General features: G+C 35.3%; 1 protein-coding gene across 1 annotated transcript; it reads right to left on the bottom strand.

Moving 5' to 3' along the window:
• Positions 1 to 329: 329 nt before the first annotated feature.
• LOC141545463 (alcohol dehydrogenase E chain-like) lies at positions 330 to 27383 on the bottom strand. The gene is made up of 9 exons (XM_074272526.1): positions 27234 to 27383; positions 21090 to 21191; positions 16695 to 16833; positions 15228 to 15315; positions 14905 to 15124; positions 11163 to 11423; positions 6932 to 7067; positions 2790 to 2928; positions 330 to 816 (listed from the first exon to the last, which is right to left on the bottom strand). The coding sequence occupies exons 1-9, from the start codon at positions 27249 to 27251 to the stop codon at positions 792 to 794; spliced, it is 1128 nt and encodes a 375-aa protein (XP_074128627.1). The 5' UTR covers positions 27252 to 27383; the 3' UTR covers positions 330 to 791.
• Between the last annotated feature and the right edge of the window lie 289 nt (positions 27384 to 27672).

Raw genomic sequence — 27672 nt, forward strand, 5'->3', positions numbered from 1 at the left:
TTCTGTGCAATATCTTGTTGCAAACATTAAATGTTTAATAAATATTTTCTTAAATGAATTATACCAAGCTGCTTTCTTTATATGGTATCTCATATTGTGTGGCTCACTAAACTTTTACCATTAAGTATTTCTCATTTTTTATCCATATTTAGTTAATAAGGTAATTTACTTTTTTCTATAAATAGTAAAGTCTCTTTGACTTTATATTCCAGCTGTTTCATTTTGTATCCCCTCAAGTAATCCATATTGCAAGGTAACATGCTCAGTTAAAAAGGATGAATCCCCCTCCCCCCTTTTTTTTGTAAAACAGGAAGCACAAAGAAAAAGAATGTATTTTCACTCAAGTTATATTTTATATATTGAAGTGTTTTGAATAGATCTTCAAACATTAGCTGATAAGAAAAAAGGGAGAAGGCTGAGAATCAGAAAGCTGCAAGCAGAATGGCCCGTCAATGAAGAATGGTCATGGATAATAATGGTTCCCTGCCCCTTGACTAAAGATTGGAACTTTCTGTGGTCCAGTACTGAAACTGAAATCAAACTGAAAGGTATAATCTTCTATCAAACTTCTAGTTAATTTATCGTTTTATTTTATTCTAACATGAATTTGAGACAATGTCTTAAAAATCCCTTCATATCAATCACCAATCTGTTCAGCTGCAGGCTTCCATTTGGTTAACCTGATGATTGAATTATTGAAAGCTTTTATTGCTGCCCTGCTGCTCTGTATAGGTACCATAAAAATGCTGGTAAAAATGGAACAAACTCTTTTTGCTTCCAGATGACTGGTCTCACATTGTCATAACAGTGCGAATGCTGAAATGGAAAATGAAAGGTATTAGTAAATTCACAATTTAGGTAATCTATTCTGACCCCAGCAAGTGACTAATTAGGCTTCCTTATAGTTAAAAGCCAACTTAATCTGCATAGTTTGCCTAATTCCATTCTTTATCCTCTATGTTCAAACCAGGCTCAAGGCAGGATGTGAGAAGATGAAAATCACACATCTGTTCCATTTTTTTTTTTCTTTAGTTATTCTTAGTCTCTGTTATTGAATCTAGAAGGCAGATTTAATTTAATTCCTCCTTTTGTCTATGACAATAATTGCCATTGAAAACTATTTATTAAGAGGCTTGAGTACATGACAGTTTCCTAGAGTAAGATACATAGTAACAGGATGATAGGGAGTTTATGGTAGAAGAAAGACCAAGCCCATGCTATTATACACCAATAATTCCTTCATAGAAATTCTTGAGTAAATGTAGAAAGTAGAAAAGAAAGTTGATTTATTTTAATTCGGAGAGCCTCTTAGGAAGGTGATGTATTGAGTATTTAATTTAAAATTGGCATTTTGTATCCTTTTACTTTCTAATCTTCTCCATTGTGAATATTAATAGATACTTTTGGAATAAGCAATTACTAAAAATAAAAACTACTCATTTTTCAAATTTTCATGTGATATATTAAATTATATTTATTAAGTACAACCATGGGCAATTGGGGTTAAGTGACTTGCCCAGGGTCACACAGCTAGGAAGTGTTAAGTGTCCGAGACCACATTTGAACTCGGGTCCTCCTGAATTCAAGGTTGGTGCTCTATCCACTGTGCCACCTAGCTGCCCCTTAAAATTCACTTTTCAAATCAAAATTTCTCCTCCGCAACCCTTGCCTTTAAGGCAGCAGTGAGGAATATAAACCCTCTGCCCTATGATCTTGTTTTTTATTCAAGACACTCTGTGAGGTGTACCACTGTACTCTGGGATTTTTCCTAAATAATATTATTATAACAGTGTAGTATAGCAAGATTTGTTTTACTTTTTTCTTCTACTGAGTAATATCATAGAGTAAATCATTCCTCTGAAGAGCAAGACTAATTAGTTGGTGGAGAAGGGATTGGGGAGGATCAATAAGGAAGGCAAATTTGGCATCACTATATATTACCACACATTGCTAGATGAAAATAATACATACATATATATATATATATATATATATATATGTATAACACACACACACACACACACACACATATAAAAATATGTGTGTGTGTGTGTGTGTGTGTGTAGGACATTTTTTTCTACATTTACCTATTTGTTTAAAAATTATCTTATTTAAAATCATCTTATTTACTTATTCAGTCTCTTATATTAAATCCACTTGTCTTAGCATCTATTAGAGCTACAGGGATTCACTTGTAAATATCCTATGATTTTGATTCTTATTTTTTCTTTAAAGAACATTAAAAAGTTCTGACTACTGAATATAATTGGACTCTAACATGAGAAAAAAGGCTAAGGAAGATTATCTAGCTGCCACTTATTACCTTTGGTAGGGTCTAAAATATCCTGTCACTAAAGTTAGTTTTGGGGGCAGCTAGGTGGTACAGTGGACAGAGCATGAGGAGTCAGAAAGACCCAAGTTCAAATCTGGGATCAGAAACTTACTAGTTGTATGACCCTTGGGAAGTCACCTAACCATGCTTGCCTCAGTTTCCTCATCTATCAAATGATCTGGAGAAGGAAATGGCAAACCACTCTAGTATTTTTGCCAAGAAAAACTCAATTGGATTCACAAACAGTCTGACAAGACTGAAATGATTGAACAACAGCAAAACAAAGTTAGTTTGGTGAGCAGTACAGTGTCATTGCCTTTATGCCATCCACCTAAATCCCTTAGTCACCTCTTTGCTGATGGACTATCCCTATGAAAACAAAAGTCAATTCGTGAGGTTGATACTTACCAAATTTCTCAATAGAAAAATGGAAGGACATAATAAACTAAAATCTTACCTCTTTCCTGAGCGTAGCATGTCAAATCCTTCATTGATCTTATCCAAACTAGAAACATTTGTAATTAATGGATCCAATTTAAATTTCTTGGCTATAATATCAGAGACTAGTTTGGGGACATCATCCTTGCTTTTAAAACCTGAAAAATACAAACAGAAAACCATTATTTAATTCAGATAAACAATGTGCAAGTGGATAGCTGGTAAAATTTTTTTGTTTACATAGCAAAAGGACCCTGATATCTTCAAGGTCCCCTTCAAGGTGATAGATTAGTTTTTTGTTTTTTTTTTTGAGAGAAAAACCAAACTAAAAAAAACTGCACAAAAGCCATGAAAATGGATTATTAGATTACAGTAATGAAGACAAACTATATAAACATTTCTGGCCAAAACTCCAAGTTGTTTTGCAGAAGATTATAGAGTCTACTTATGAGTGGGTTTGCATACAGTAAATATCCACCTCACAGAGTGTCTTGGATAAAAAAAAACAAGATCATAGGGCAGAGGGTTTTTATATTCCTTACTGCTGCCTATTAAAGGCAAGGGTTGCGGAGGAGAAAATTTTTGATTTGAAAAAGTGAATGGCTGGGGGCAGCTAGGTGGCACAGTGGATAGAGTACCAGCCCTGAAGTCAGGAGGATCTGAGTTCAAATATGTTCTCAAACACTTAACACTTCCTAGCTATGTGACCCTGGGCAAGTCACTTAACACCAAATGCCTCAGCAAAAAAGAAAGAAAGGAAAGAAAGGAAAGAAAGAAAGAAAGAAAGAAAGGAAAGAAAGAAAGAAAGAAAGAAAGAAAGAAAGAAAGAAAGAAAGAAAGAAAGAAAGAAAGAAAGAAAGAAAGAAAGAAAGAAAGAAAGAAAGAAAGAAAGAAAGAAAGAAAGAAAGAAAGAAAGAAAAAAGAAAAGGTAAAATGGCTTGCCTAATAAGATAAAAAATTTTTAGGTGGGAATTTTAGATTTTTAAGATTATAGCCTAAAAAGGTAGTGCACCTCATCAAGAAACAGAGTACAATTCATTATGGCTGGTAGGAATGGAGCTGCCTAGTGTCCTTGCAAATCTAACAGAAAATAGAATTAAGACAAAAATGGAGGAGAGAGAAAAATTGACTGCATATATCCATCAAAACTAGGTATAGAGGGAAAATTGTTGAAAAGATTCTCTTCTAGCTCACTGGCCCATTGTTTTGGGAAAAAAAAAATTAGTTTTCTGAGGACCCTTGGAAGTTCACAGGAAAACAAGATCCAGGAAAAAATGAGACCTAAAAATTTTTTATACACACGTTAGGCAAAAATAGAAAAAGGAAAACAAAAAGCCTAAAGTCAAGGAAGTAAAATTTTCGTTTTGTTTATGTATTATTGAGACTAATCATAATGAAAACCCATGACTCAAAAAGCAGTTCTGGAGAATTTAGGTGAGATAAAGGTAAATGGAAAAATCTGGGTTATCATCTTATATTAAGAAAGCATACTCAGATGAAGAAATCCAAGAACTAGAATGGGCATGATAGAGATCATTTAGGTGAAAGGGCAGGGAACAAACATTTATTATACACCTACTATGTGCCAGGTAATATATTAAGCACTAAGATCAGTGGAGGGAGGAACAGAAGAAATTTTGTCACCTAAGTACCTGATTAGGTAGGTTAAATCCTGGCACAGAAGCTTATTATAGGAGTGATGGAGAATTTTAATTATCCAGACATTTGATACTGATCTCTCTCTTTGCAAGAGCAGTGTATTTCTTATAGAGGAGAAAATTTTACATTGATACCACATTTTCTTGAGACAATAAAAACATAGAGTCAAAGAATTCATCATTATTGCTAGTATGCTAAATATCTTATTTTCTAAGTCTCTCAGAAGGAAGTAAACATTTTACTTGTGGAAGCCACTGTGTTTTGGTTATTTTATACAAAGGATATTTTAAAAATTGCTTAAAAGTTTCTCACTAGTCTTCCCGTCCAGACCATTCAGCTAGATTGTGAAAGGCAGCCAAATCCTCTGCATACTATAATCTACAGGGGATTTCATCTTCTTTCAAACAAAGTTTCCAGTGGAATTTGTATGCCATGTTGAGATGGCCCCCAACCGAGAAGGCTGAAGTCCTTGATGTCTTGAAGCGCTTGAAGTATATTGCTTGGGGTAATGAGATATTTCCTAGAGGCTTTTAATCAATTAGTTTGAATACTAAGAGCATTACACAAAAATGAACAGTTTTCACAGAAACTTTGTATTGATAATCAAGCCTAGTTTGCATCATAAAATATATTATTCACAATTAATTTTTTTCTCTTTTATTCTTCATCACATTCTTAGAGAAACTAATTCTAGTAATTTCGTGCTTCAAAAGATGGAGGATGATTATGCATCATGGTTCATGCTTGTAATCTCTGTTACTAGGGAGGCTGAAGCTGGGGATCACTTGAGTTCAGTCAGGAGTTTTAAGCTATAGTGTCTGCTAATCAGCTGTCCAGTCTAGTACCAATATGATAAGCACCCAGGAACAGAGGGCCACTAGGCTACCTCGGGAAGAAAAAACAAGCTCAACTCATTAACAAAGAGCAGGTTAAAGCCTCTGTACTTATTAGTATTGGGATCATACCCATGAATATGAGTACTCACATACCCATGAGTATCATATCCAGGCATTGTCAGCCTGATTGAGATATGGAAGCCCAGCCTTTAATGATCAAATGGGAGAGACAAAAGGGAAAAATTCTTTTCTATATCTAAATCTTGTTAATGTAGAGGAACTAATTGTCAGAATGCAAATGATGGTAACATTGTGGGGAAGTGTCCTTTGTATAATTTGTAGTAGAAAATGAGAAGAAATTTGGGAATAGTTTGATATTTTGGGGAAAAATTTCAAAAAGTTCATAGAAAGAAATGGTAGAATACTATGGAGTAAATTCTTAGTGGATAAGTCAGTCTTCAGGGAAGGAAAACGACATAGAAATTCTGAAGACATAAAGGGAAACAATTCTGGTGAGGAGAAAAAAAATAGGAGTTGTCTGAAGAGATTGATGTGAATGCAGAGAGAACTCAAACTCATCAACTAGACCTGACTTTTAAAAAGAAGTCAACAGCAAGTTTCTCTGAAGAAGACTCTGAAATATATTAGGAACTGAGCCAAATTGATAAAAATAATAAACATCCCTGAACTGAGAAATAGTCAAAGAAAAATATTGATAGGCAATTTTTAGAAGAAATCAGAACTATGAAGTCACATTGAAAATGCTCCAAATCACTATTGATCAAAGAAATGCAAATTTAAACAACTCACATCTTTCAGATTGGCTAACATGACAGTAGGAAAATGATAAATGCTGAGATGGATGTGGAAAAATTGGTACACTAATGTACTGTTGGTAGAGTTGTAGACTGGACCAAACATTCTAGAGAAGAATTTGGAACTACGTCCAAGAGCTATAAAACTGTGTATACCTTTTGACCCAGCAATAACATTAATAGGTGTGGATCACAAAGAGATTAAAGAGAAGGGAAAAGACCCATTTATGCAAAAGTATTTGTAGCAGCTCTTTTTGTGGGGGCAAAGAGTTGGAAATTGAGAGTAATGGCTGAACAAGTTGTGGCTTATAATTTTAGTGGAAAACTATTGGAGTATAAGAAATGAAGAGCAGGGTGGCTTCAGAAAAACCTGGGAAGACTTACATGAACTGATGCAAAATGAAATGAGCAGAACCAGGAGAACAGCAATGCTGTCATGATGATTAGTTGTAAAAAAGTTCCTCAGATCAAGACAATGTTTCCCTTTTAAGAATGTGAAAATTTTTTTAAAGGCAAGGGCTGTTTTTTTCTATCCTTTGTAGCCCTAGAATTTAGCATAGTTCCTAGCACATAGCAAGTGCTTTGTAGGTCCTCCTTAGCTGACTGATTGAGGCAGTTTGAAATATATTCTGGGACACAGAATGTACTTCATAAATGTTTGTTGAATTGACCTGAAACTTAATGAGTCTACCTAATGATGTCAACATCTTGGTTATTCTGAAATGGTAGATCCAACCACAATTACCTCCCCTCAATATTATTATCAATATTAAAAAACAGATTTATTAATTGCAAAAAGTAATATGTTTGAGTTTTTAACAGAAATTATCTCCTAATGCCAAATTATGTACCTCCAAAAATAGCTCCTTTCCAGGTACGTCCAGTCAAAAGCAGCATGGGGTTGAAAGAGAGATTTTGGGCATTAGGAGGGACACCCACTATGACACAAACTCCAAAAGCCTTATTGCAGGATAGAAGGGCAGATGTCTTGAATGAAACACACACACACACATATATCATAAATTGGAGAAAAACAAAACAAGTTTATGATTGTTGCTATCCATAATACTGTAATAAGGAATTATAAAACAATTACCTAACTAGTTGCTTTGTTATATACACACAGTAATATCACAAAAAATCTCCTTGTTACAAATCCTACTTAAAAGCCTAATTTCTTTTCTTGAAATCAGTACCTCGTAGAATACTTCCAAAATATGACTACCAAACACTATGGGATAAAGTGACACACAGAGAAGATTCTCTGAAAAATGCTTGAGCTTTCATTCAGAAAGTAAGGAGTAGCTTGGTCTTCTTTTATTACTTGGTTGAGAAGCAAATAATTAATTCCAAACAGGGAGAAAAATTTGTCCTTCATAACTAGCAGTAAAGTCTCATCAAGAAATATAGAACCTGGGAAATCATTATATACTTCAACAACAATATGATGATCAATTCTGATGGGCGTGGCCCTCTCCAACAATGAGATGAGCCAAATCAGTTCCAATAGAGCAGTAATGAACTGAACCAGCTACACCCAGCGAAAGAACTCTGGGAGATGACTATGAACCACTACATAGAATTCACAATCCCTCTAATTTTGTCCGCCTGCATTTTGGATTTCCTTCACAGGCTAATTGTACACTGTTTCAAAGTCCAATTCTTTTTGTACAGCAAAATAACTGTTTGGGCATGTATACATATATTGTATTTAACTTATACTTTAACATATTTAACATGTATTTGTCAACCTGCCATCTGGGGGAAGGGGTGGGAGAAAGGAAGGGAAAAGTTGAAACAAAAGGTTTTGCAATTGTCAATGCTGGAAAATTACCTATACATAAAATTTTTGTAAAAATTAATTAAATTAAAAAAAAAAAAAGAAATATAGAACCTGGAAGGAGCACAGAATCTGGAGTCAGGAAATATCTGTGTTTCTATTCCAGATCGGACCTTTACTAGCTGTTTGACCATAAGGAAATTACCTAAATACTTTGAGATCCCATTTTTTTTTCACTTGTAATATCAGGATATTAATGGTTTACTACCTCATAGGGTTATTGTAAACCTGAAAATGCTATATGAAAATTTCAGTATTTATTATTATTATTATTAATCACATAATATTGTGGGCCACTTAACAGGTACCAGTAGTCACTTAAATTTATTTCCTTCTCTTCTCTCTAGTTTTTCTAGGTTTATATCCCTTTTTTTAATTAAATTTTTTTTCTTTAAAGAATTCAGATTTGGGTGCTACTTCCAGATATATCTGTTATCTTGGATTCTTTAAATGCCAAAAGAGTCTAAAGCTTTTCTCTTTTCAGACTTTCCATTTTCTGAGTCTTTTTAGCCAAAAGTAGTTTAACCCTTTTCTGGGGAGATACTAGTTTTGATTCATATGAAGCAGCTTAAAAGTTATATAGCTGCGGGGGAAACTGAAATTTAAAAAAAGCTTCAAAGTCTGTTTTTCCCCTCCTCCCCCCAGGGGAAATAAAACAAGGAGTCTGGAAAGGTGAGGATAAGAAAATCTAAAGTTTCCTTAGTACCATCCACTCCTTTGATTTTTTAATCTTCCCATTAATATGTTTTCCAAATAGTGGCTAAAATTCATAAGGGCTTTCAGGATGCTGCTCTCCCATAATTACACATCACATTAACATACTACTTCCTTCTTTACTATAAATTTCTTAGGGAAGTAATTCAAATGATCAAGTGATAAGGTACCTGTGATGCAGAGAGGTTAAGAGGTTTGCCCACAGTCACACATTATTAGTTATATAATAATAATAATCAGCATTTAAGTTTTACAGACTGCTTTATACATTTTATATAATTTGATCCTCACATAGCATTATATGTGCTATTTCTATCCCTATTTTACAAATGAAGAAACTGAGACTGAGAGAGGTTAAGTGATGTACCTAGGACCACATAGCTAAGTGAGGTTCTGAGACAGGATTTGAAGTTAGTTCTTCCTGACTTGTGTCCAGTATTTAACTCATTGCATCTCCTGTCTAAGAACAGAAATTCAAGCCCTGACCCTCTTATTCTACAGACTGCTAAGATTCAAAAGATGAAATTCTCTAGGCTCCTTGAGAACTAAGACTATTTTATTTTTGCTTTTTGAATTTTAAGTGTCTATCAGTGATTAATAAATAGGGGGTGCTAAATAAATGCTTGCTTTCTTGCTTGCTTGACTAAGATTCTTAGTAATTCACCTGTAAACAATATAATAACAACTGCTACCCAAGCTCTCTTAACAAGTCATATGCTATTCTCTATATATTTTATCTAGCTTGCTAAGAGGCAGCATAGTTGATAGAATACCTTTGCCCTGGTTCAAAGCCTAGTGTATTAAAACAAGCAAGGGATGACAATATGACTATTCAGAGGAATTCTTGGAACACTGAATTGACCCTGTTCTCTGCTTCTCACTTCTGAGTCAAAAAAAGACTCACTCATTATTCAAAGTTTCTTGATTATTTAAAATTTTGTGTACTGGTTATTTTCATTTTTAAACAATGGTTTATAAGATAAAGATAATTTAAATTACATTCTGGAGTTAAACAGACCTGAAATTAAAATCGAGCCTCAGATACTTACTAGTTATTTGCAAATCACTTAATCTCCCTCAGCCTCAGTTATTATGGGGATAATAACAGCACTTATTTCTCTTGATTGTTGTAAATATAAAATGAGGTAATATTTTATAAAGAGTGCCACAAACTTTAAAATCATTATATAAATGCTTGCTGTCATTATTACTACTATTAAAAGTGGAACCTGTGGATATAGTTGATTATACTAAATTCAACTTGCCAGGAAACTACTCTTCATAGATTAGCAATCAATAGATTGGGAGCAGGCTTTGAGCAATTTATGAATTTTATGTATACTTTGTATTTTTGAATTTTAAGAAACTTTTCAGAGAAAAGAAACCAAATGAAACTGATTCCTTTGCCCTGTATTAAAGCTCTCTTAAGTCCATCTCATTAACTTCAAGCAGACAGGTTGACCTCAATGGATGGTCATATTCTGAGCTATCTGGCGGGTGGATATAGATGTAGTCAATTCTACTCACATCTTCCAAAGAAACAGGGTAGAAAAGTGCTTCTTACCCAAACTGCCTTCTACAGCACTCTCTTCTGATCATTTTATGTAAAATCCTCCATCAACTTTAAAATGTTTACTATTACTATAGGAGAAAGATGGCATTTCTAATTATGACTGAAGATTACTCATGATTCTGTTCCACTCCCAGGAGATAAAGAACTTATGGAAGAGGGAGTCATCAGGTATTCAAATGGATCTATGATCTCACCGGTTTGGGTGTTTTATTCAAAGATGCAGATTTTGATTCTTACTGACATTGCAGCTATCTAGAGAGTTGTGAAGGAAAAAAAGCTTTTTGTGCCAGTATTTATCAGCAACTGTTCAGCATCTCATAGTCTTAAACAATTATCTGGGGCTCTAAAATGTTAATTGGCCAGAATCACACATTCAGTATGTATCAGAGGCAAAACTTGGACCCATGTCAACCTGACTCTGAAGTCTAACTCGATGCATTTTCCTTTGTGGCCATTCTCACATTTATTATAGTATTTTAAGGTTTTCTTAAAACATTCCTCAAAATGATCACGTGAGGTACTAGTTATTTCCATTTTTACAAATGAGGTCATTGAGCCTCAGAGAAATGATTTTCCTATTGTGATGTAGCTAGTAAATATTGGATTTGGGATTTGAACTTAGGTCTTCTGACTATAAATGAAGTTTCAAGACTTTTGATCTCCTAGACTGGTGTTCTTTTCAGTGCATGATGAATTATGAAGCTTAATTCTTCATGAGATTAATCTAATAATCCAATTTCCTAACCTTGACTATTTTTTCCCCTTTTCAACTAAAGAAGAATGTTAGAAATTACAACAAACAAAACACATTGTTTGGACTAAGCTATTGTCTGGACACCCAGTAGGCAAACTCCAAAAGCTGCAGAGGGTTTTATCACTGGTCCCTTGGGCTTGCACTAATATCCTGGCCTTAGTTCACAGGTAGAAAAATCTCAGAGTATCATGAAATACCTACCATTGTCTCCAGACGTCCAATGACTTCAAATGAAAAACCAATGCCATCCTCAGTCATTTCAACCAGAACATCTTCAATGGGTTTCTTGTAGTCCAGAGGGTTGATGCACTCTGTAGCACCTACCTCTTTAGCCTTTACAAATTTGTCCTTGTTAATGTCCACCCCAATGATCCGGGAGGCTCCAGCTGATTTGCAGCCAATGATCACTGACAAGCCAACACCTCCCAGACCAAAGACAACACAAGTAGAACCAGGAGTGACCTGTGTTGTCAAAAACATGAGAGCTTATTAGCTGGTGACAATTAAGAACCCCATCAAACCTTTTTATATTGTCTTCCTGAATTTCTGGGCCTGAAAAATTCATCATTCTAAACCCCACAGAATGATAAACATTTCCAAACTTAGCTGGGAGGTACTTGTATGGAGAAATAAGTGAGCAAGGCAACTAGGTAATGTAGTGAATAGAACAATTGAAATAGAGTTAGCAAAACTTGAGTTTAAAGTCTAACTTAGATACTTATTAGCTATGAGACCTGGCCAAGTCACTTCATGTTTTTCACCTTCAGTTTTTTCATTTTCTAAATGAGGATAATAATAGTACCCAATTCACATCCTCATGCTGTGAGGATCTTTGAGAATAACATATCTATCTTCTACAATCTGCCATCTATCTATATATTATCTATCTATCATCTACCTATCTACTTATCATTTTATCTATCTGTGTATCTTAAGTATTCTCTCCACTTTGCCATCTATTCACCTACATTATTTACATATGTGGATTTTAAAGCCCAGGAAAATAAAGTGTCTTGGTCAAAGCTACCTAGATAGCACCACTAATATTTGATATTTGAATCTCAGATTCAGGAGGATTTTCTTTTACACAAGAAATATCAAACTCATAGCTCAGATGTGCTACCTCAATCAATTAAAATGTACTTGAGAAACCTTTGACAAAATAAATAAAAATGAGATCCAATATAGTATTAAATTGTGGTTTGCTCAATCACCACAAGAATCTTTTTCTATCTGAATTTCACAACCAGCTGGAGATTTGACTTAATTGTTTTTGTTTCACTTTTATCAATCATTAATAATGCATTCTACATTTATTGCAATTTTATCAGTTTTGTAATTGGTTTTTATCTGCCTCAACCTGGGATGACTTTAATTTGATCCTGTGTTATGTAACAGGCTACTTGTTCTGATTCTATTGCTCAAGGAGGAATACTAGAGATGTTAATGAGTACCCTGTCTTTAGGTTGTTCACTTGCAAGTGAAAAAATGAGAACAAAATACCGGTCTTAGGGTCATGGTCATATATTGTTAACTCTCCCCTCCTCCCCTCCTTGGCAAATTGAATCCTGTACAATTAGTTTAAAAGTAAAAGTATCAGTGTTCCATTAAGAGATCACTCAGGAAAAGAAAATATTTGGAAATATGACTTGTAAACAGAAGCATAGAAGTTCTAATATTATAAGCAGGGTTGTGCTGATAAATATTTAACAACTTGTTTTCTGAGAAAATGATGTACACAGGACATATAAGTTTAGTTTGCCTTATTAATATTTTATCCATCATTATCCAGCCAATAAAGCAATAAAGCAAATCCTGATTTGTAAGCCAATTTTTGAGGTATAAATGCTTACAATGAAAATTTGTAGGTGCCTTCAGCACATTGCTGATTATAATCCATGATAAGAAGGAGGAAGGATATTATCCTCAGGTTCCAATGCCAATTTGATCATTAGCTTGTTTTCTCTGCCCCTTTCCTTAAATTTCCATCCAAAAAAGGTGCCATGCTTTTTTCCTCTTCCCTCACTGATACTTACTTGACTCTCAGTACTCCCCATATAATTCATCTGGTGAAATAGATTGAATGCTGGACTTGAAGTCAGGAAGACCTGAGTTCAAATACTTTCTTATAGATTTGGGAGCTCTATGACCCTAGGTAAGTAAGTCACTTACCTTTCACAGTCTCAGTTTTCTCATCTATAAAGTGGGGATAATAATCTTATAAGCTTATTGTGAGATTCAAATGAGATATATAAAGTGCTCTATAAAAATCAATCATAACAATGACAATAACAATTATAATTATGATACCAAAGTTTTGGGCGAAGAGTAGCTTCTTTTCACAAAAAAAGTTGAGGACCTTCAAATTAGTCCAATTCTTTCATTTAGAGAGTAAGATTCTGTGTGTTGTAAAGAAAAAAAGTGCTGAATGTACAATCTGAGTTTATTTAAATTTTAGCTCTGCTCTTACTATTTCTGTGATATTGGAGAAGTAATTTTATTTTCTGGGGCCTCAGGTTCTTCATTTGTGAAATATAAAAACTGAACTAGATAATTTTAAGGGTTCTTCATAGCTCTAGATAGATGATACTACCTGGAATGATAATTCACTATTTAGTAGTGTCATAGACTCTAGAACTGAAAGGAACCCAAGTTTACTGGTGAAAATGGTTTGGTAATGTTCCAGCCCAATCCCAATCCTGGAATTTTCCTGGAAACCGCCACCATCCACTTACCAAATGATAGGCTTTAGAAAAGAATGTGGATGGAGAAGGATGTAAAAAGTGGCTGGCTAGCATTTGAGGGAAGCACCAGCAGAATCTTGAGGGATCTTTAGAGTATTAATTGATTTGATTGTAGATAAAGGTGCCAGAACTATCCCCATTGTGGAAGGTGAATGGATTGTCACAGGGATTTATCAATTGACCTTTCCTAACAAACACAATAACTACACAGGAAATAACAGGGACAACAAAATGCACTATTAGAATGGCATTAGTTGTTATCAAACAAATACATAGAGTTAGAGGGTGACAAGGGGTAGGGTGGAAGGCAATTTCCTACCAGGTAGGATGTGGTCTACCAGTCAAATTTATGGATATGACTCTCCTGCACTTATGATTGTAACCTGTGACCTAGCTGATACATTACTATTAACAGAGTCATCTAAATGGGCATTTCCCTTTTGGTGATATCACTCTGATGGCAAAAAGTGAAGAAAAAATTAAAAGTCTCTTTATGAGCTTTAAAGAAAAGAGTATAAAAGCTGGCTTGTAGTTTAACATAACAATCAAATTAACAAAAAATTAAGATTTTGGCAACTGGTCCAATCTCTTCCTAGCAAATAGAGGGAGATGAAGTGAATGCTGCATCAGAATCATGAAAAAAAAAACAAAACTTCCTCCTTGAAAGGCTCCTATTGGAAATCTGGATAGCACACTAAAAAGGAGAGACATCACCTTGCCTGGAAAGATCCACATAGTCAAAGCTATGGCTGTATAGATAGCTGTGAGAGTTGAGGAAAGCCAAGCAACACAGAATCATACTTTGTAATTGTGTTACTGCAGAAGACTTTTTTTGGCACAAGGAGATCAAATCAGTTAATACTTACCTTGTAAGTAACAATAAATTTTGTTAAAGCTGTTTCCTGGAAAGGGTGATGCTTTTATCTGGACTCTCTTGCTCTACAATCATCTAGTCCAATTTTTAATTTTTTTAGGACATAAAGAAATTTGTACCCGTGACTTGGCTAAAGTTACAGAATTTAAATATCAGAGCAAGGTTCAAACACATGCCGAATCTCTTTGCACTAGGCTACCATGTTGCTTTATAAGAAAATATTTCCTTCCTGTCTACTAACCCAAGTTTCTATTTGGTTATACATCTTGTCCATTGTAGGTTGCTCTATTCAGTGAAGTGGACTGAAATGTACTCTTGTTCTTACCTTAGCAACTTTTACTGCAGAACCATAACCAGTGGAAAATCCACAGCCAACCAGGCAAACTTTTTCCAGAGGAGAGGAGGAATCGATCTTTACAACTGAGATTTCATCCACCACTGTATACTCGCTGAAGGTGCTTGTGCCAAGGAAATGATGAATTGGCTTCCCTCGGCAGGTAAATCTGGTGGTATTATCCTTTAAGGTACCTCTACATTTAGTCAGGCTAATAAAATAAACACACACACACATACACAGAGCAATGAGACATAGGTATTAGCACAAATACAATTCCAGTTCTGCCTCAAGGGAAAATAGTAGAAACCTACTCATTTTTTAAACAGAGGTTGCCAGTTGGGTGCTTACAAATTTTGCATTCGTTGCATTGTGGAGTAAAGAGTGGAATGACTTTGTCACCTATGGAGAGAAGAGAAAGCACTGTTAAAATTCTAGAATTACAAGATTTTAGGAGTTGAAATTTGTTCAAGCCCCTCATTTTATAGATGAGGAAACTGGATCCCAATGATTGGAAGCAAAATTATATCACTTTTTTTGAGGCATGTAAGTTCTGTATCCATTATTTCCTTTGATAGTCACAACAACTCCAAGGAGGTATGCTCCCATTTTGCAGATGGGGAAATTGAAACTCGGTGACAGTGAGTGATTGATTTGAACCCAGGTCTTCTGATACCTATCTAGAACTCTTTATACTGCTTCTCCATATGCATAAACAAAGAAAGAAAGAACCTTTGACATGAAATGTTTCTTTATCTTTCAAGCTGCTAGGATCTTCTCTGTATTTTTAGGCATGTGATCAATGGTAGAACCTAAGCTCCTTGAAGGCAGGGATTGTTTTGCTTTTGTCCTTATATTCTTAAATCCTAGTATAGTACCTGGTATATAATAGTTCCTTAATACACATTTTTACATTGATCAGAAGCATACAGTGGAAAAGGCACTGACTCTGGAAACACAAGCCCCTGGTTTAAATTCCACCTTGATTTGAACAAATTGATTAACTTCCCTAGATCTTAGTTTTCTCATTTGTAAAGTTGGTTGGCCTAAAAAGTCTCTAAGGTCCCATTCAGCTCTACATCTCTGATCCTGAGATGGATTGACTGATTTCATTGTATGCATTTCATACATACAAGATGCTTTGGAAATAGATAGTGGCTGGTCACTATTATGTCAGTCTCTATGACGGCTATGTCATGGACAATTACTCCAGTAGAGAACTACAATACTTCAAAATTTCTCATGTGATTTTTAAAAAAATTGATCTTAGGACTTTATAAACCTGTCAGATGCTGGGAAGAGATGGCAATTCATGTTGGTCTGGGATACATGGGAATTGAAATTTTTCAGTACAAGAAAAAGCAAAAAGTCTTAGTTTTTCTTTCTGTCTTAATGCTTATACATCATACCATATGAATATTATCTTTTGTTGTATATCCTTAGTTCTTTCCCAAGGGTATATTTTTAAAATGGGGATAATAATAGCATTGATCTCACAGAGTTATTGTGATGTTTATTTTATATCTCTATATATCTATACCTGTCTCTCTCTCTCTCTCTCTCTCTCTCTCTCTCTCTCTCTCTCTCTCTCTATACATCTGTTTGCAAATTGTCTCCCCCAATGGTTGTAAGATGCTTGAGGGTAGGAACTGCCTTTTGCTTCTTTTTATATCCCCAGCCCTTAGCACAGTGCTTCACACATAATAGGCACTTAAAAATGTTTTATTGAATTGAATTAATAAACTAATAATTCGAATGTTCCACTGTTCTTTCTATTTTACCTGGTTTTACAGAAGTCACTCCTTCTCCAATGCTTTCCACAATTCCCGCCGCCTCATGCCCCAGGATTACTGGGAGGGGACAATATAGTGTCCCACTTATCACATGGTCATCTGAGCGGCAGATTCCTGTTGCCACAATCTGTAAGAGAATAAGAGAATGATGAGACCATCAAGACTTTGTAGGAGTTTCTCAGGCTTTTTTTATGCATACTGTGCCTACATCTCTTGAAATGTGAACATTGTATATAGTAACAGAACAATATGGAGCAACTAAGTCATTTTGGCTATTAGGAATTCCCAAATTAATTTCCAAGGACATATAAAGGAAAATATTATCTGCAGCCAGAGAAAGAACTGATAAATAGAAGTATGTATAGAATAATTTCATACACACCACACACACACACACGTTTGTGTCTAATAGTAGTCACCTCTAGGATGGAGAGGAAATCAATAAAAAAATTTACATGGCAATTTTATTGTATATTAAAAAGAAATATTGAGTTGTATTCCATAGATTTGTAGTTTCATACGCATTCATCCTTTTTTTTTTTAAATCCCACTTTTATGGAAATGATTATTTTGTTTCATAAGCCAAAAATAAAAAGATTAAAAAAAAAAAAGAAAATGATGGTGACAGGTTACAGTGATGATTGGGCATTGCCATTGTCATTATTGTCATCTATCATCATGGCTAAAGTTATGCCAAGGAGGAATATATAATTCCACTCTTTGGAAAAGTCCTTTCACTTTTCTCATGGCAATTTCCTTATCTATAAAATGAATAAGTTGGACTAGGTGCCCCCAAAGCTCCTTTGCATCTAGAAATTGAGGATCCTATGATCATTGTTATCATTAGACACTCTAAAAGATCCATGATTTTATTGGCATTTGTATTTATAGGATCATAGAGAGGCTCATTCTACCAGGAAGCTTGTTGTATTAGATGAGTCACTGTGGTGGCTACATTCCTTAAATGGGACTACATTCAGATATTGCTTTTTTTTTTTTTTGAGGCTGGGGTTAAGTGACTTGCCCAGGGTCAGACAGCTAGGAAGCGTTAAGTGTCTGAGACCAGATTTGAACTGAGGTCCTCCTGAATTCAGGTCTGGTGCTCTATCCACTGCGCCACCTAGCTGCCCCTCAGCTATTGCTTTGGAGAACATGCATGCAGATCTGCCCAGCCATAGTTTTTAACTGGGTTTGTACTCAAAGTCTTTTTATTTTGTTAGGACCTATGAGATTTTCAATCTGCAATATGACATTTGAGAACTGACAGGAACTACCAAATCATAATAAGAGCTGATATTTGTGTAAGGCTTTAAGATTTTCGAAGTGAAATATAATGTGTATGTATATACACATATAAACACATGTACATATGTGTAGATGTATACAATAGATATATAAATACACAAGTCTATGTATACACATACACACACACACGTGTGTGTGTGTGTGTGTGTGTGTGTGTGTGTGCGCGCGTATAATAAAAATACATCTGGGAGGAGAAGACCTTGAGGGTTTTTGGCCAAAGCATAAATGACTGCTATTTACATTCACTCTGAGTCAACCAGGATCCAAACAATGACCAATAGAGGCTTGGCCTAGAACCTATTGTTGGCCAATCAATGAGAGTTAAAGTGATTTGAGTTTAAGGCCTGGTTCTTAAGAAAGAAATCTATTCAGTAATCCCAAGATTAAGCAATTTTAAAAAATGAAGAGCAACTGAAGATAAGAGTATGATACCCCTATGTGGAAAGAGGAAAGGGAGGAAGAAAGGAAAAAACGTAGGAAGCAAGGAAGGAAGGAGGGAAGGAAGGAGGGGAAGAAGGAAGAGAAGAAGGAAGGGAGGTGAGAAGGAAGTTGAGAAGGAAAGGAAGGAAGGTTGAGGGAAGGAAGGAAGGAAGGAAGAAGGAAGGAAGAGAGGGAGGGAGGGAGGAAGAAAAGAAGTTCCCAATTGACCAATTCCAGTTGGGTCCCCAATGGGGCAACTCCATTTGATGTGGGTAAACTCTATAAAAAACTGGGTTCTCTTTAATTCTGAAACTGTTCCCTTTTGATCTGTAAAATTAACCCTCTGAAACTTTGTCCTCTTTCATTCCTCATCCCCAGAATCATGAGAGCATATCCTCCTGGCTGGCCCTTTCTAAGGCAAATCACCTGTCATTGACAGCCTGATAGCCAGATGCCCATTCACATTCTTTTGGGAGATCTGGGCCAGATATTGACAAGCATCTAGGCCTGGGACTTTGGCTTTCTTTTCAACCTGAAACCTGAGCCTCAAGATTCCTTTTTAAAGGAAAATTTCAAAACTCACTTCTCTGCAGAAGGTCCAAAGTAGGACCCTGCCCACTGTGGAAGCCTTCTCTTCTTAGGGCTGACCCCATTTCCTTAACAGGACTTGCCTCTGAGGACTTGGGGCTTCCTAGTAAAGCTGACTTCCTATCCAACAATAAACTTCCATTTTTGCCATCTAAAACTCTTTGGGTTTGTGAATTATTTCACAAAGTACCTGTGCTGACCAAAAGGGGATTTCCACACCTCTCTGATTGCTGCTAGCTTCATCGTGTTCACAGAGATTGTTGCTTATCCTTTGTTCTCAAGGAAGACCATGTCAATTGAGAGGTTGAAGAGGGAACCCCAAAATTCTAAAAATCCTTGAAGGAGAAAATCTCCTTCAACTCTGCCTCAGTGAGGGACCCAACCCCAAGGGACAAACAGTTTCATTCTTATCTAGGTGGGGTTGGTTCAGTCCTGAAACTCCTCGAATTCTATTCAAATCCCAGCCCAAGCTGATGAGCCAACTTGGGCTGTCCCAGCCCCCACTAAGATACTCATTATAAAAGAGCCAAACTAAAACCCTCTCTTTGCAGAGGTTCCAAACATGCCAGCTATGCCATGCTTGGTATGCCAAGGAGCCTCTGTCCACTGGAATATTCTTTTCCAGTGCCATCCTCTCTTTACCCTTACCCATTTCCCTAACCAGACTTTATGCGTCTCTGTCAGGATTTCTAACCTTACTTCCCAATCCCTGTAATAAACCTCTTTTATCAATGTAGGTTTTCAGGTCTGTAAATTCCTTTACTGAGAACCTCTGTGCCACCAGAAGGGAGTCCCCAAAACTCCCTACCCTTGCGCCGAATCCCAAGGAGTTACAGGGGAGCCAAACCTCTCCATTTGGTTCCCTGAATCCCGAACCTGCCACTAGACCTTATTATTTAACTCCCTGACCACCAGAAACCCTAATCTCATTTTGGTTCCCTAAATCTAGACCTTATCAAGGTGATGTCATGACACGTAAATGAATTGGATTTAAGTGAGGGAGAATTGTGCAAAGTCACCTGATTCACTATCTCCTCCAGAGCCATCTGTGTCCAGTGGCAGATATATATAGATTAGAATAATTGAATGGATGCAGTGGGAGACCTTGACTTGTTTAAGCTCAGCATGTTATGCCACCGTCTCCTTGAGCTGTTCCACCTCAGTTTCCCTGCACTAGTTTCCCTCATTGTCTTGACTGAGTTTCCTGAATTGTTCTATCTCAGTTTTCTTAACTGTTCTGCCTCAGTCCCTTAAGTCGTAAACCCCTCCTGGTTCATTAAGACTGAGGACCATTTGCTCTAAGGTTATAAATTGTCAATGGGAGAGGAGGAGCAGATCAGACTTTCTGGCTCCTAGCTCCTTCTGCCCCCAAGAATTTATGACACTGCCCCTCTAAAATATTCCAGAAGATAAGACTACCACGGATACTTCACTGACATCTTTACTCCTGTTATTCAAACATTCTGACTTTGGCTTTTAGTTAGAATTTACAGCCCCCCTCTCCCCCCCATCCTGACAGAACCAAGGCTTCTAACTTTCCCCGCTCTTCTTCCTTTCCTTAGTTTGAAAAACTATAAAAGGGTTTATCATTCCCCCATTCATACTTTGAGACAAGAGTCCTGTCCAGTCAATTAAACTCTCCAATTAATAAAATATTAAAAACTCTCTAATCTCTATCTTGCCTCAGTTTCTCCGGCATTGCAAGTAATAATTAAAAAAAACATTTATTAAAGAGCATCTGTAGGTAAGGGTATGGTCTCTGAGGTGCCTTCAAGCTTTTGACATCTCAATGGCCTTGAATATAATAACAGAGATTCTCATCAGGCTGTTTTTGGAGTGGTAGGTGTTGGAGGAAATGTTCCTGATACATTCTCCCATTCCATGTAAGTGCAAAAAGTATCTAGCTTATGTCTTAGCAAACTTAATCACTATTCATTTCTTTACCTCAGGTAGTAGTCTAGTGTTTCAAAATTTGAAACATTTAGTATTGTTTAGTATTGTGGGAAATGTTAAAAATACATATTACTGCATAACTTGAGGATTTTTTTTTCTTTTCTTTGCTCTTTTTACCTTAATTCGAACTTCACCGGCCTTGGGTGGGGCAACTTCCACTTCCTCAATGGAGAAGGGCTTGTTGAATTCCCAAAGAATTGCTGCTTTGCATTTAATGACCTAGGGAAAAAAAAAAAGTAGAAACATAGTTACTAGCTAATGATTTCTGGTGAACAGTTTTAGTACTTTTATAAACCTAACTGGGATGTGATTTGAGTTTGAGATGTCTATGAGACATTGATGTAAATATCCGGCAAACAGATGGACATTTGGTGCTATGTGAGCAAGATATGCTGATTTGGGACTCATGGCTGTGTACTTCAGCACAAAATCCTGGGGAGCCAGGGATATGCTGAAGCCAGCTCACAGTTGCTTGAGATTATTGTTAAATTCTGAGCATTTATACCCCAGAAATCAGCAAAGTTATAAATGAGGGCCTGCTTTAGTGTTGTTATTGTTGTTTTTATCTTCTAGACTTAAGAAAATGTTAATATAGATTAAATTTAAATATATCTTGATTTTTGGAGAGTTCAGCCAGCCAATTGTTAAACATTTAGTAGTATCATCTTGACAGGAGCTGATGAGCTGTGTGTGTGTGTGTGTGTGTGTGTGTGTGTGTGTGTGTGTGTGTGTAATAAGCACAAAGGATTTATGAGTAGACCAAATATTTCTAGAATGGAATCTACTGAAAAATAAGTGGATAGGGAGTATTGGAAAAAAGATAAATAGAACATAGTACTATAAGAAATTGTCTCATTAAAAAGTTTGTTCTCTCTAGGAAAAAGGTCATGACGTCAATGCATTTATTAAAATGCTTTCTATGTACTGTGTTAAGCATTAATACAACACCTTTTGGTATTCCAGAGAAACCAATGAACCTCCTTTCAAACACATAAAATAAAGTACATAGGATTACAAAGAAAACCAATTATATTGACATACTGTTATCAAAATTTTAAAAAGAAACACTTCACAGACTTCAGGTGAAAAATATTGAGAGAAGAAAAGAAAAGAAGAAAAGAAGGGAGCTTTGGAGTAAATACATGTATAGAAGATAGAACTGGAATATATGTAACTTTGATCCAATGCTCTCTATCCACTTCTTTTTCAGTAGATTCTACTACCCCCCCCCCAACTTGCTCTTTACCTTCTCTTTCCCCTATTGCCCAACAAGCCCCCTATTGGGAGCTCAGAGATTGGTCTGAGACCTTTGTGCTGTTGTCTCTATAAACTAGTGGAGCAAATATATATATAAATATAGTCCTTTACAACCTGCTGCTTTCCTACTTTTTTCTTCTCTACTCCTCATACGCTACTCTTCAGTCCAGCAATAGCAGTAATAGATTTATTTCCAAAAGGGATTTTTAAAAAAAGAGGAAAAGGACCTAAATGTACAAAATATTTGTAGCAGCATATTTTGTGGTGGCAATGAATTGGAAACTGCAGGAAATACCCATCAGTTGGGGAATGGCTGGACAAGTTATGGCATGTGAACATGATAGAATTCTATAGGGATGTAAGGAATGATGAAGAGCATGTTTCAGAAAAACTTGGTAAGACTTGTATGGAATAATACCAAGTGAAGTGAACAGAACCACAAGAACAGTTTATACAATAAAAACAATTCTGAAAAGGCAAACAACTTTGAAAGGCTTAGGAACTTTGATGAACACAATGTAATCACAATTCCAGAAGATCCAATATGAAAATGTGATTCAGTACAGACTCCATGGCACAGAAAGAAGCCTATTTTCTTTCTGGATATGGGTAATGTGGAAATTTGTTTTGCTTGACTATATGTATTTATAATAGCTTTTTAAAAATTTCCTTAATGAGTAGAGGAGGTGAAAGGAAGAGTTTTTGTAGCTAAAAATATTTAAAACTGGATTTTCAAAAAAAAAGGATATATGCTCTCAGAGAGCAGGGATTACTTTTGCCTTTTTTTTTTTCTTTCTTTCAGTATTTACCACAGTGCAGGACACATAATAAGTACTTCATCAATGCTCCTTGATTGATATTCTGTTGATATATTTTTATATTCTCAGATAGGCTCTGACTATGATTAGGTTCATGCTCTGTTGTCCCAGATCTGAATCATCTTCATTTGTCTTGTATTTTCAAATCTGAGCAGATTTTTCCCAGCATGAGAAAGAACTTGTCTATGTGCTTCTAGTGATTAGACTCTTCCCCTGCATTTGCTTGAATAAAAGATATCTCCAGTAAATAGAGTATTCTCCTTAATTTTTAGTTTTGGAAAGATAGGAACCTTACTCTCTGAGATTGAAACAAAAGGGAAGAATAGATAAAATTGTACTGAGAGGATTTGAATATATTATTTTCATGTCCAATGATCTCATTTTTTTTATAGATGCATAAGTGAGGTTCCCATCCCTCTAGGAGGGAGTATGTTGTGATGGTAAAGGAGTTGAAAAAGTGGAGAAAAGAGAGAGTCAAGGTGGCAGAGGAGGAGGAAGTAGTGCAGACCTGTTCTAACAATTGTGCAAAGATCTCAGATGAGCTCCAGCTAGACTGAGTGGCAATAAAGGCATAGTCAGTCATTTTTCCTGCACAAGCTCAAAAATTTGACCCCCAGGCAAATAACTGGGGCAAGAAATGTAGAACAGGGATGGGCTGGGATCATGGAACTAGACCCTGGAGCAGAATAGGGAAATTGGCATGTCAGATCCAATCCCCACAGTGCTTGTGTCCAATGTTGTGCCAGAGAGAGGAGATCTTGGACACAGTTCTTTAATAAAGACCAGAAAGCTGGTTCTGTCTTTCTGATCCAAAAACGGGAAATTTAAGACTTAACTTCCACTGTCCCAGTGCTATTGCTCAAACTAAGATTGGAGCCTGGGACAGATTTACCCATTAAAGAACAGGGTTGCAGCCCTGTCTCTTTGAGAGCCCTGTCCCTCCAGCTGTAGGAAAACAGATTAGACAGACCATCAACATACAAAGTTCTTAGAGTTGTTAGAAATATACCAAGAGAAATGTTTAAATAGAAAAAAACAAACAAGCATATAGAGACCATAACATTGAGCCCTGAATTCCAAAGGAAAAAAGAAAGGAAAAGAGAAAGAAAATTATATTGCACTTTTCACTCAGATCTCTCTGTAGGTGGATAGTATTTTTTTTTTAAATTATGAACCTCTTGGAATTATCTTTCAGAGTAACTGTTGCTGTTATTGTGCACCATAATCTTCCAGTTCTTCTCATTTTACTTTGCATCAGTTTATATAGATCTTGATCTATATGATCTTCATATAGATCTTCATAACTTCATATAGATTCTGTTTATGTTCTCCCTCCATTTTGCTTATAGCATAATAGAACTCCATCACAATCATATACAACATTATATATATTCCTCAGTTGCTGAGCATCTCTTTAGTTTCTAATTCTTTGCCACCACAAAAAGATCTGCTATACATATTTTTGTAAATACGAGTCCTTGTCCTTTTCCTTTGATTTCTTTGAGGAATGAGGCATTATTCTTTAAAACAAAAATCACCAATCCATAAAGCTGTAAATGATTGACTTGGCACATAAGGAAAATATTTGTTACTTATGTAAATCAGGTATTCATGTCAAAAGTTTTTTGTTTTGTTTTGTTTTGTTTTGTTTTTAAACTTGCTTTTGGCTATTATTTTCATTATTTTCTGAGGGGGAGGAACCTTGGAATTTTTTTTTTCAGATAGTTACAATAGTATTTTATTTTCCAAATACGTATAAAGATAGTTTTTAACATTCATTTTTGTAAGACTTTTTCTCCCTTCCTCCTATATCTTCCTCTTCAGATATTAAGCAATCTGATATAGATTAAATATATGCAAGCCTTTTAAACATATTTCCATATTTGTCATGTGCAAGAAAAAAATAGACCAAAAAGGGAAAAAACAAAACAAAACTTAAGAAATAAATAAAAAAAGGGAAAAAAAAGAAAAACGTGAAAATACTGTGTTTTGATCCACATTCAGCCTACATAGTTCTCTCTCTGGATAAGACTGAAATTTTCCATCCTACTTTATTATTTGATTTGAAAGGTAAAATTCTAACAAAACCATCACAACACCATTACATTAGAAATAGCTTCATGGGCTCTTATAGTAAGCTGAATAGTAGCTACACAACTAGATAGCAGAAAGGGTAGAAAAAAGATGTTGGAGTCAGAAAGATGTAGGTTTGAGTCTACAGGTCAACTCAATGGCATTTATTAAGCATCTACTTATCAGGAAGTGTACTAAGCAGTTGAGATACAAAGAGAGGCAAAAACACAACTGAGAGTCACAGTCTAGTAAAAGGGAAACTGCCAACAGCTCTGTGCAAACAAGATATATAATGTAATAAATAGGAGATTTCAACAGAGGGAAATCAGAAAACCAGAAAGGGATAAAAAAAAGGCTTTATATAGAAGGTCAAATTTTAGCTGGGACTTGAAGGATGCCAGAGCAGCTAGGAGGTGGAGATGAGGAAGTAGAAAGTTCATAGTTGAGAGAGAGCCAGAGAAACTTATATGTGCCAGAAAAATTAAGGAGATCAGGTAACATCTGATCATAGAGGATGGGAGTAAAGTGTAAGAAGACTAGAGGAGGTCAGGTTGTAAATGACTTAAAAAGCCAAAAAGGATTTTAGATTTAATCTTGGAGGTAATAGGGAGCCACTGAAGTTTAATGATCTTATTTACATAGGGAGTGTATTTCAGCTAACTGTGGCTTACTGGTAAGTTTTGAACCAGGAAAATCTCTAATTAAGATGCTAATTTTACATTAGAAAATACATTTTTGGCCTCTTGTACAATTATATTAACTATAAAGTTTTAACAAAACATTGAAGTTGAATTGAATGATTTCATTAGAGGTATTGCATTATAATAGTCTCTAAATTAGGACTCTCATACAAATCAATGATAACCTAAAGTAGTAGAAATTTCAGTATTAAGTCTTCCAACAATTATTCGACTAAGTCATATTACCTCTACAAAGTCTCAAAGTTCTCAATGTATCTGTAAAATGAGTTAGCAATAGCTAGTCTCTTCTTCACAGACTTATTGTAAGAATCACAAAACAAGTAAAGTGCTTTATAAATCTGAAAATTCTATCAAAATACCATTAGTATTATTAAAATGACTCCCTCATAATCATATACAACATTATATACATTCCTCATTTCAAGAGCATCTCCTTAGTTTCTAATTCTCTGCCACTACAAAAAGAGCTGCTATACATATTTTTGTAAATATGAATCCTTGTTTTTTTCCTTTGATTTCTTTGAAGTATGAAACATTATTCTTTAAAAACAAAAATCACTCATCCACAAAACTGTAAATGGTTAACTTGGCACATAAGGAAAATACTTGTTACTTATGTAAATCAGGTATTACTTTCAAAGTTTTATGTTCACACATAAGATAATTTCTCTCCACTATATTTCATACTGCTATCAACATGTACTTGGATTTTGGTGAGTAATGTAAAAAAAAATTTTTTTTAATCTTCTTCCCTACTCTTTTCTCCTTTCTTCTTCTCCTTTCTCCTACTCAGTTATGAACACATTTAATCAATATTTCTATGTCAATATTGGGAAACTTGACACTGAAATTTATACTCTTTATATAGCTTAATTATTTGGTGCTACATGTTAGAATACTATGTCTTATATAATCCAGTCCTTCCAATTCCACTAATGAAATAATTTCTCTGATTTTAATTCCTTGTTTTCTTTAACAAACAAAATCAACATAATGATATAGGAGATAACACAAATTTTGTTCTTCTCATGTAAAATTAGCTTCTTGATTAGGAGACTTACCTGAGTTAAGACTTAGCTATATATGCTTTAGGGTAAGCTCCTTATTTTAACCGTGCATTTCTTTTAGACATGGAAAGAGACAGATGTGAATGATTAGATAAATTGGAAAAAAAAAATGTATTGGTATTTCAGAATTTTCACTCAATTAACAAATCATACCTTGTCAATTATTTTAAGGATTATCTTATTCATAGATTCAATCTATAACACTATATCTAGCTCTTTATTAATTATACTTTATATATATACATATATGTATATATATGTATATATATGTATATGTATATATATGTATATATATATATATATATATATATATATATTATTTGGGTGAGAAAAATTTCTGCTTACTTTTCCTGCTGTAGTCATGCTGCTGTGGTCAAGGTTTTCCCTTTTCTATGCAGGACTGTCTGAATTTCTTCTGACTCCTTAATTGCCTCGTTGAGCAAAACAGAAAGATCACAGGAAGCTTTGTCTCTACTCTGGATTAATATACTCTTCCAAACATGTGACTGGACCTTGAAATCCCGCCTACCAGTTGATCTTTTAGTGCCATTCTTTTTATACAGGAAAATGCACTAAGAAAATATTTGTCTGATATATCAAGATTATATTCAAAGTATTAATTTGAAAAAATTTGCTAGTGATTTCTCTATTCAGGACTTCCCTGCAAATAATTCTTTTTCTCCTCTCCCCTTGTTTTCATTCCTCTGCCCTACTCAGGATCCAGATAAGATTTAGAGGAAGGATTGCAGCCAGCTTGAAGTATTCCAAGGTTCATCATGTGTGA

This window comes from Sminthopsis crassicaudata, chromosome 6 (assembly GCF_048593235.1).
Source record: "Sminthopsis crassicaudata isolate SCR6 chromosome 6, ASM4859323v1, whole genome shotgun sequence".
NCBI classification, from domain to species: domain Eukaryota; kingdom Metazoa; phylum Chordata; class Mammalia; order Dasyuromorphia; family Dasyuridae; genus Sminthopsis; species Sminthopsis crassicaudata.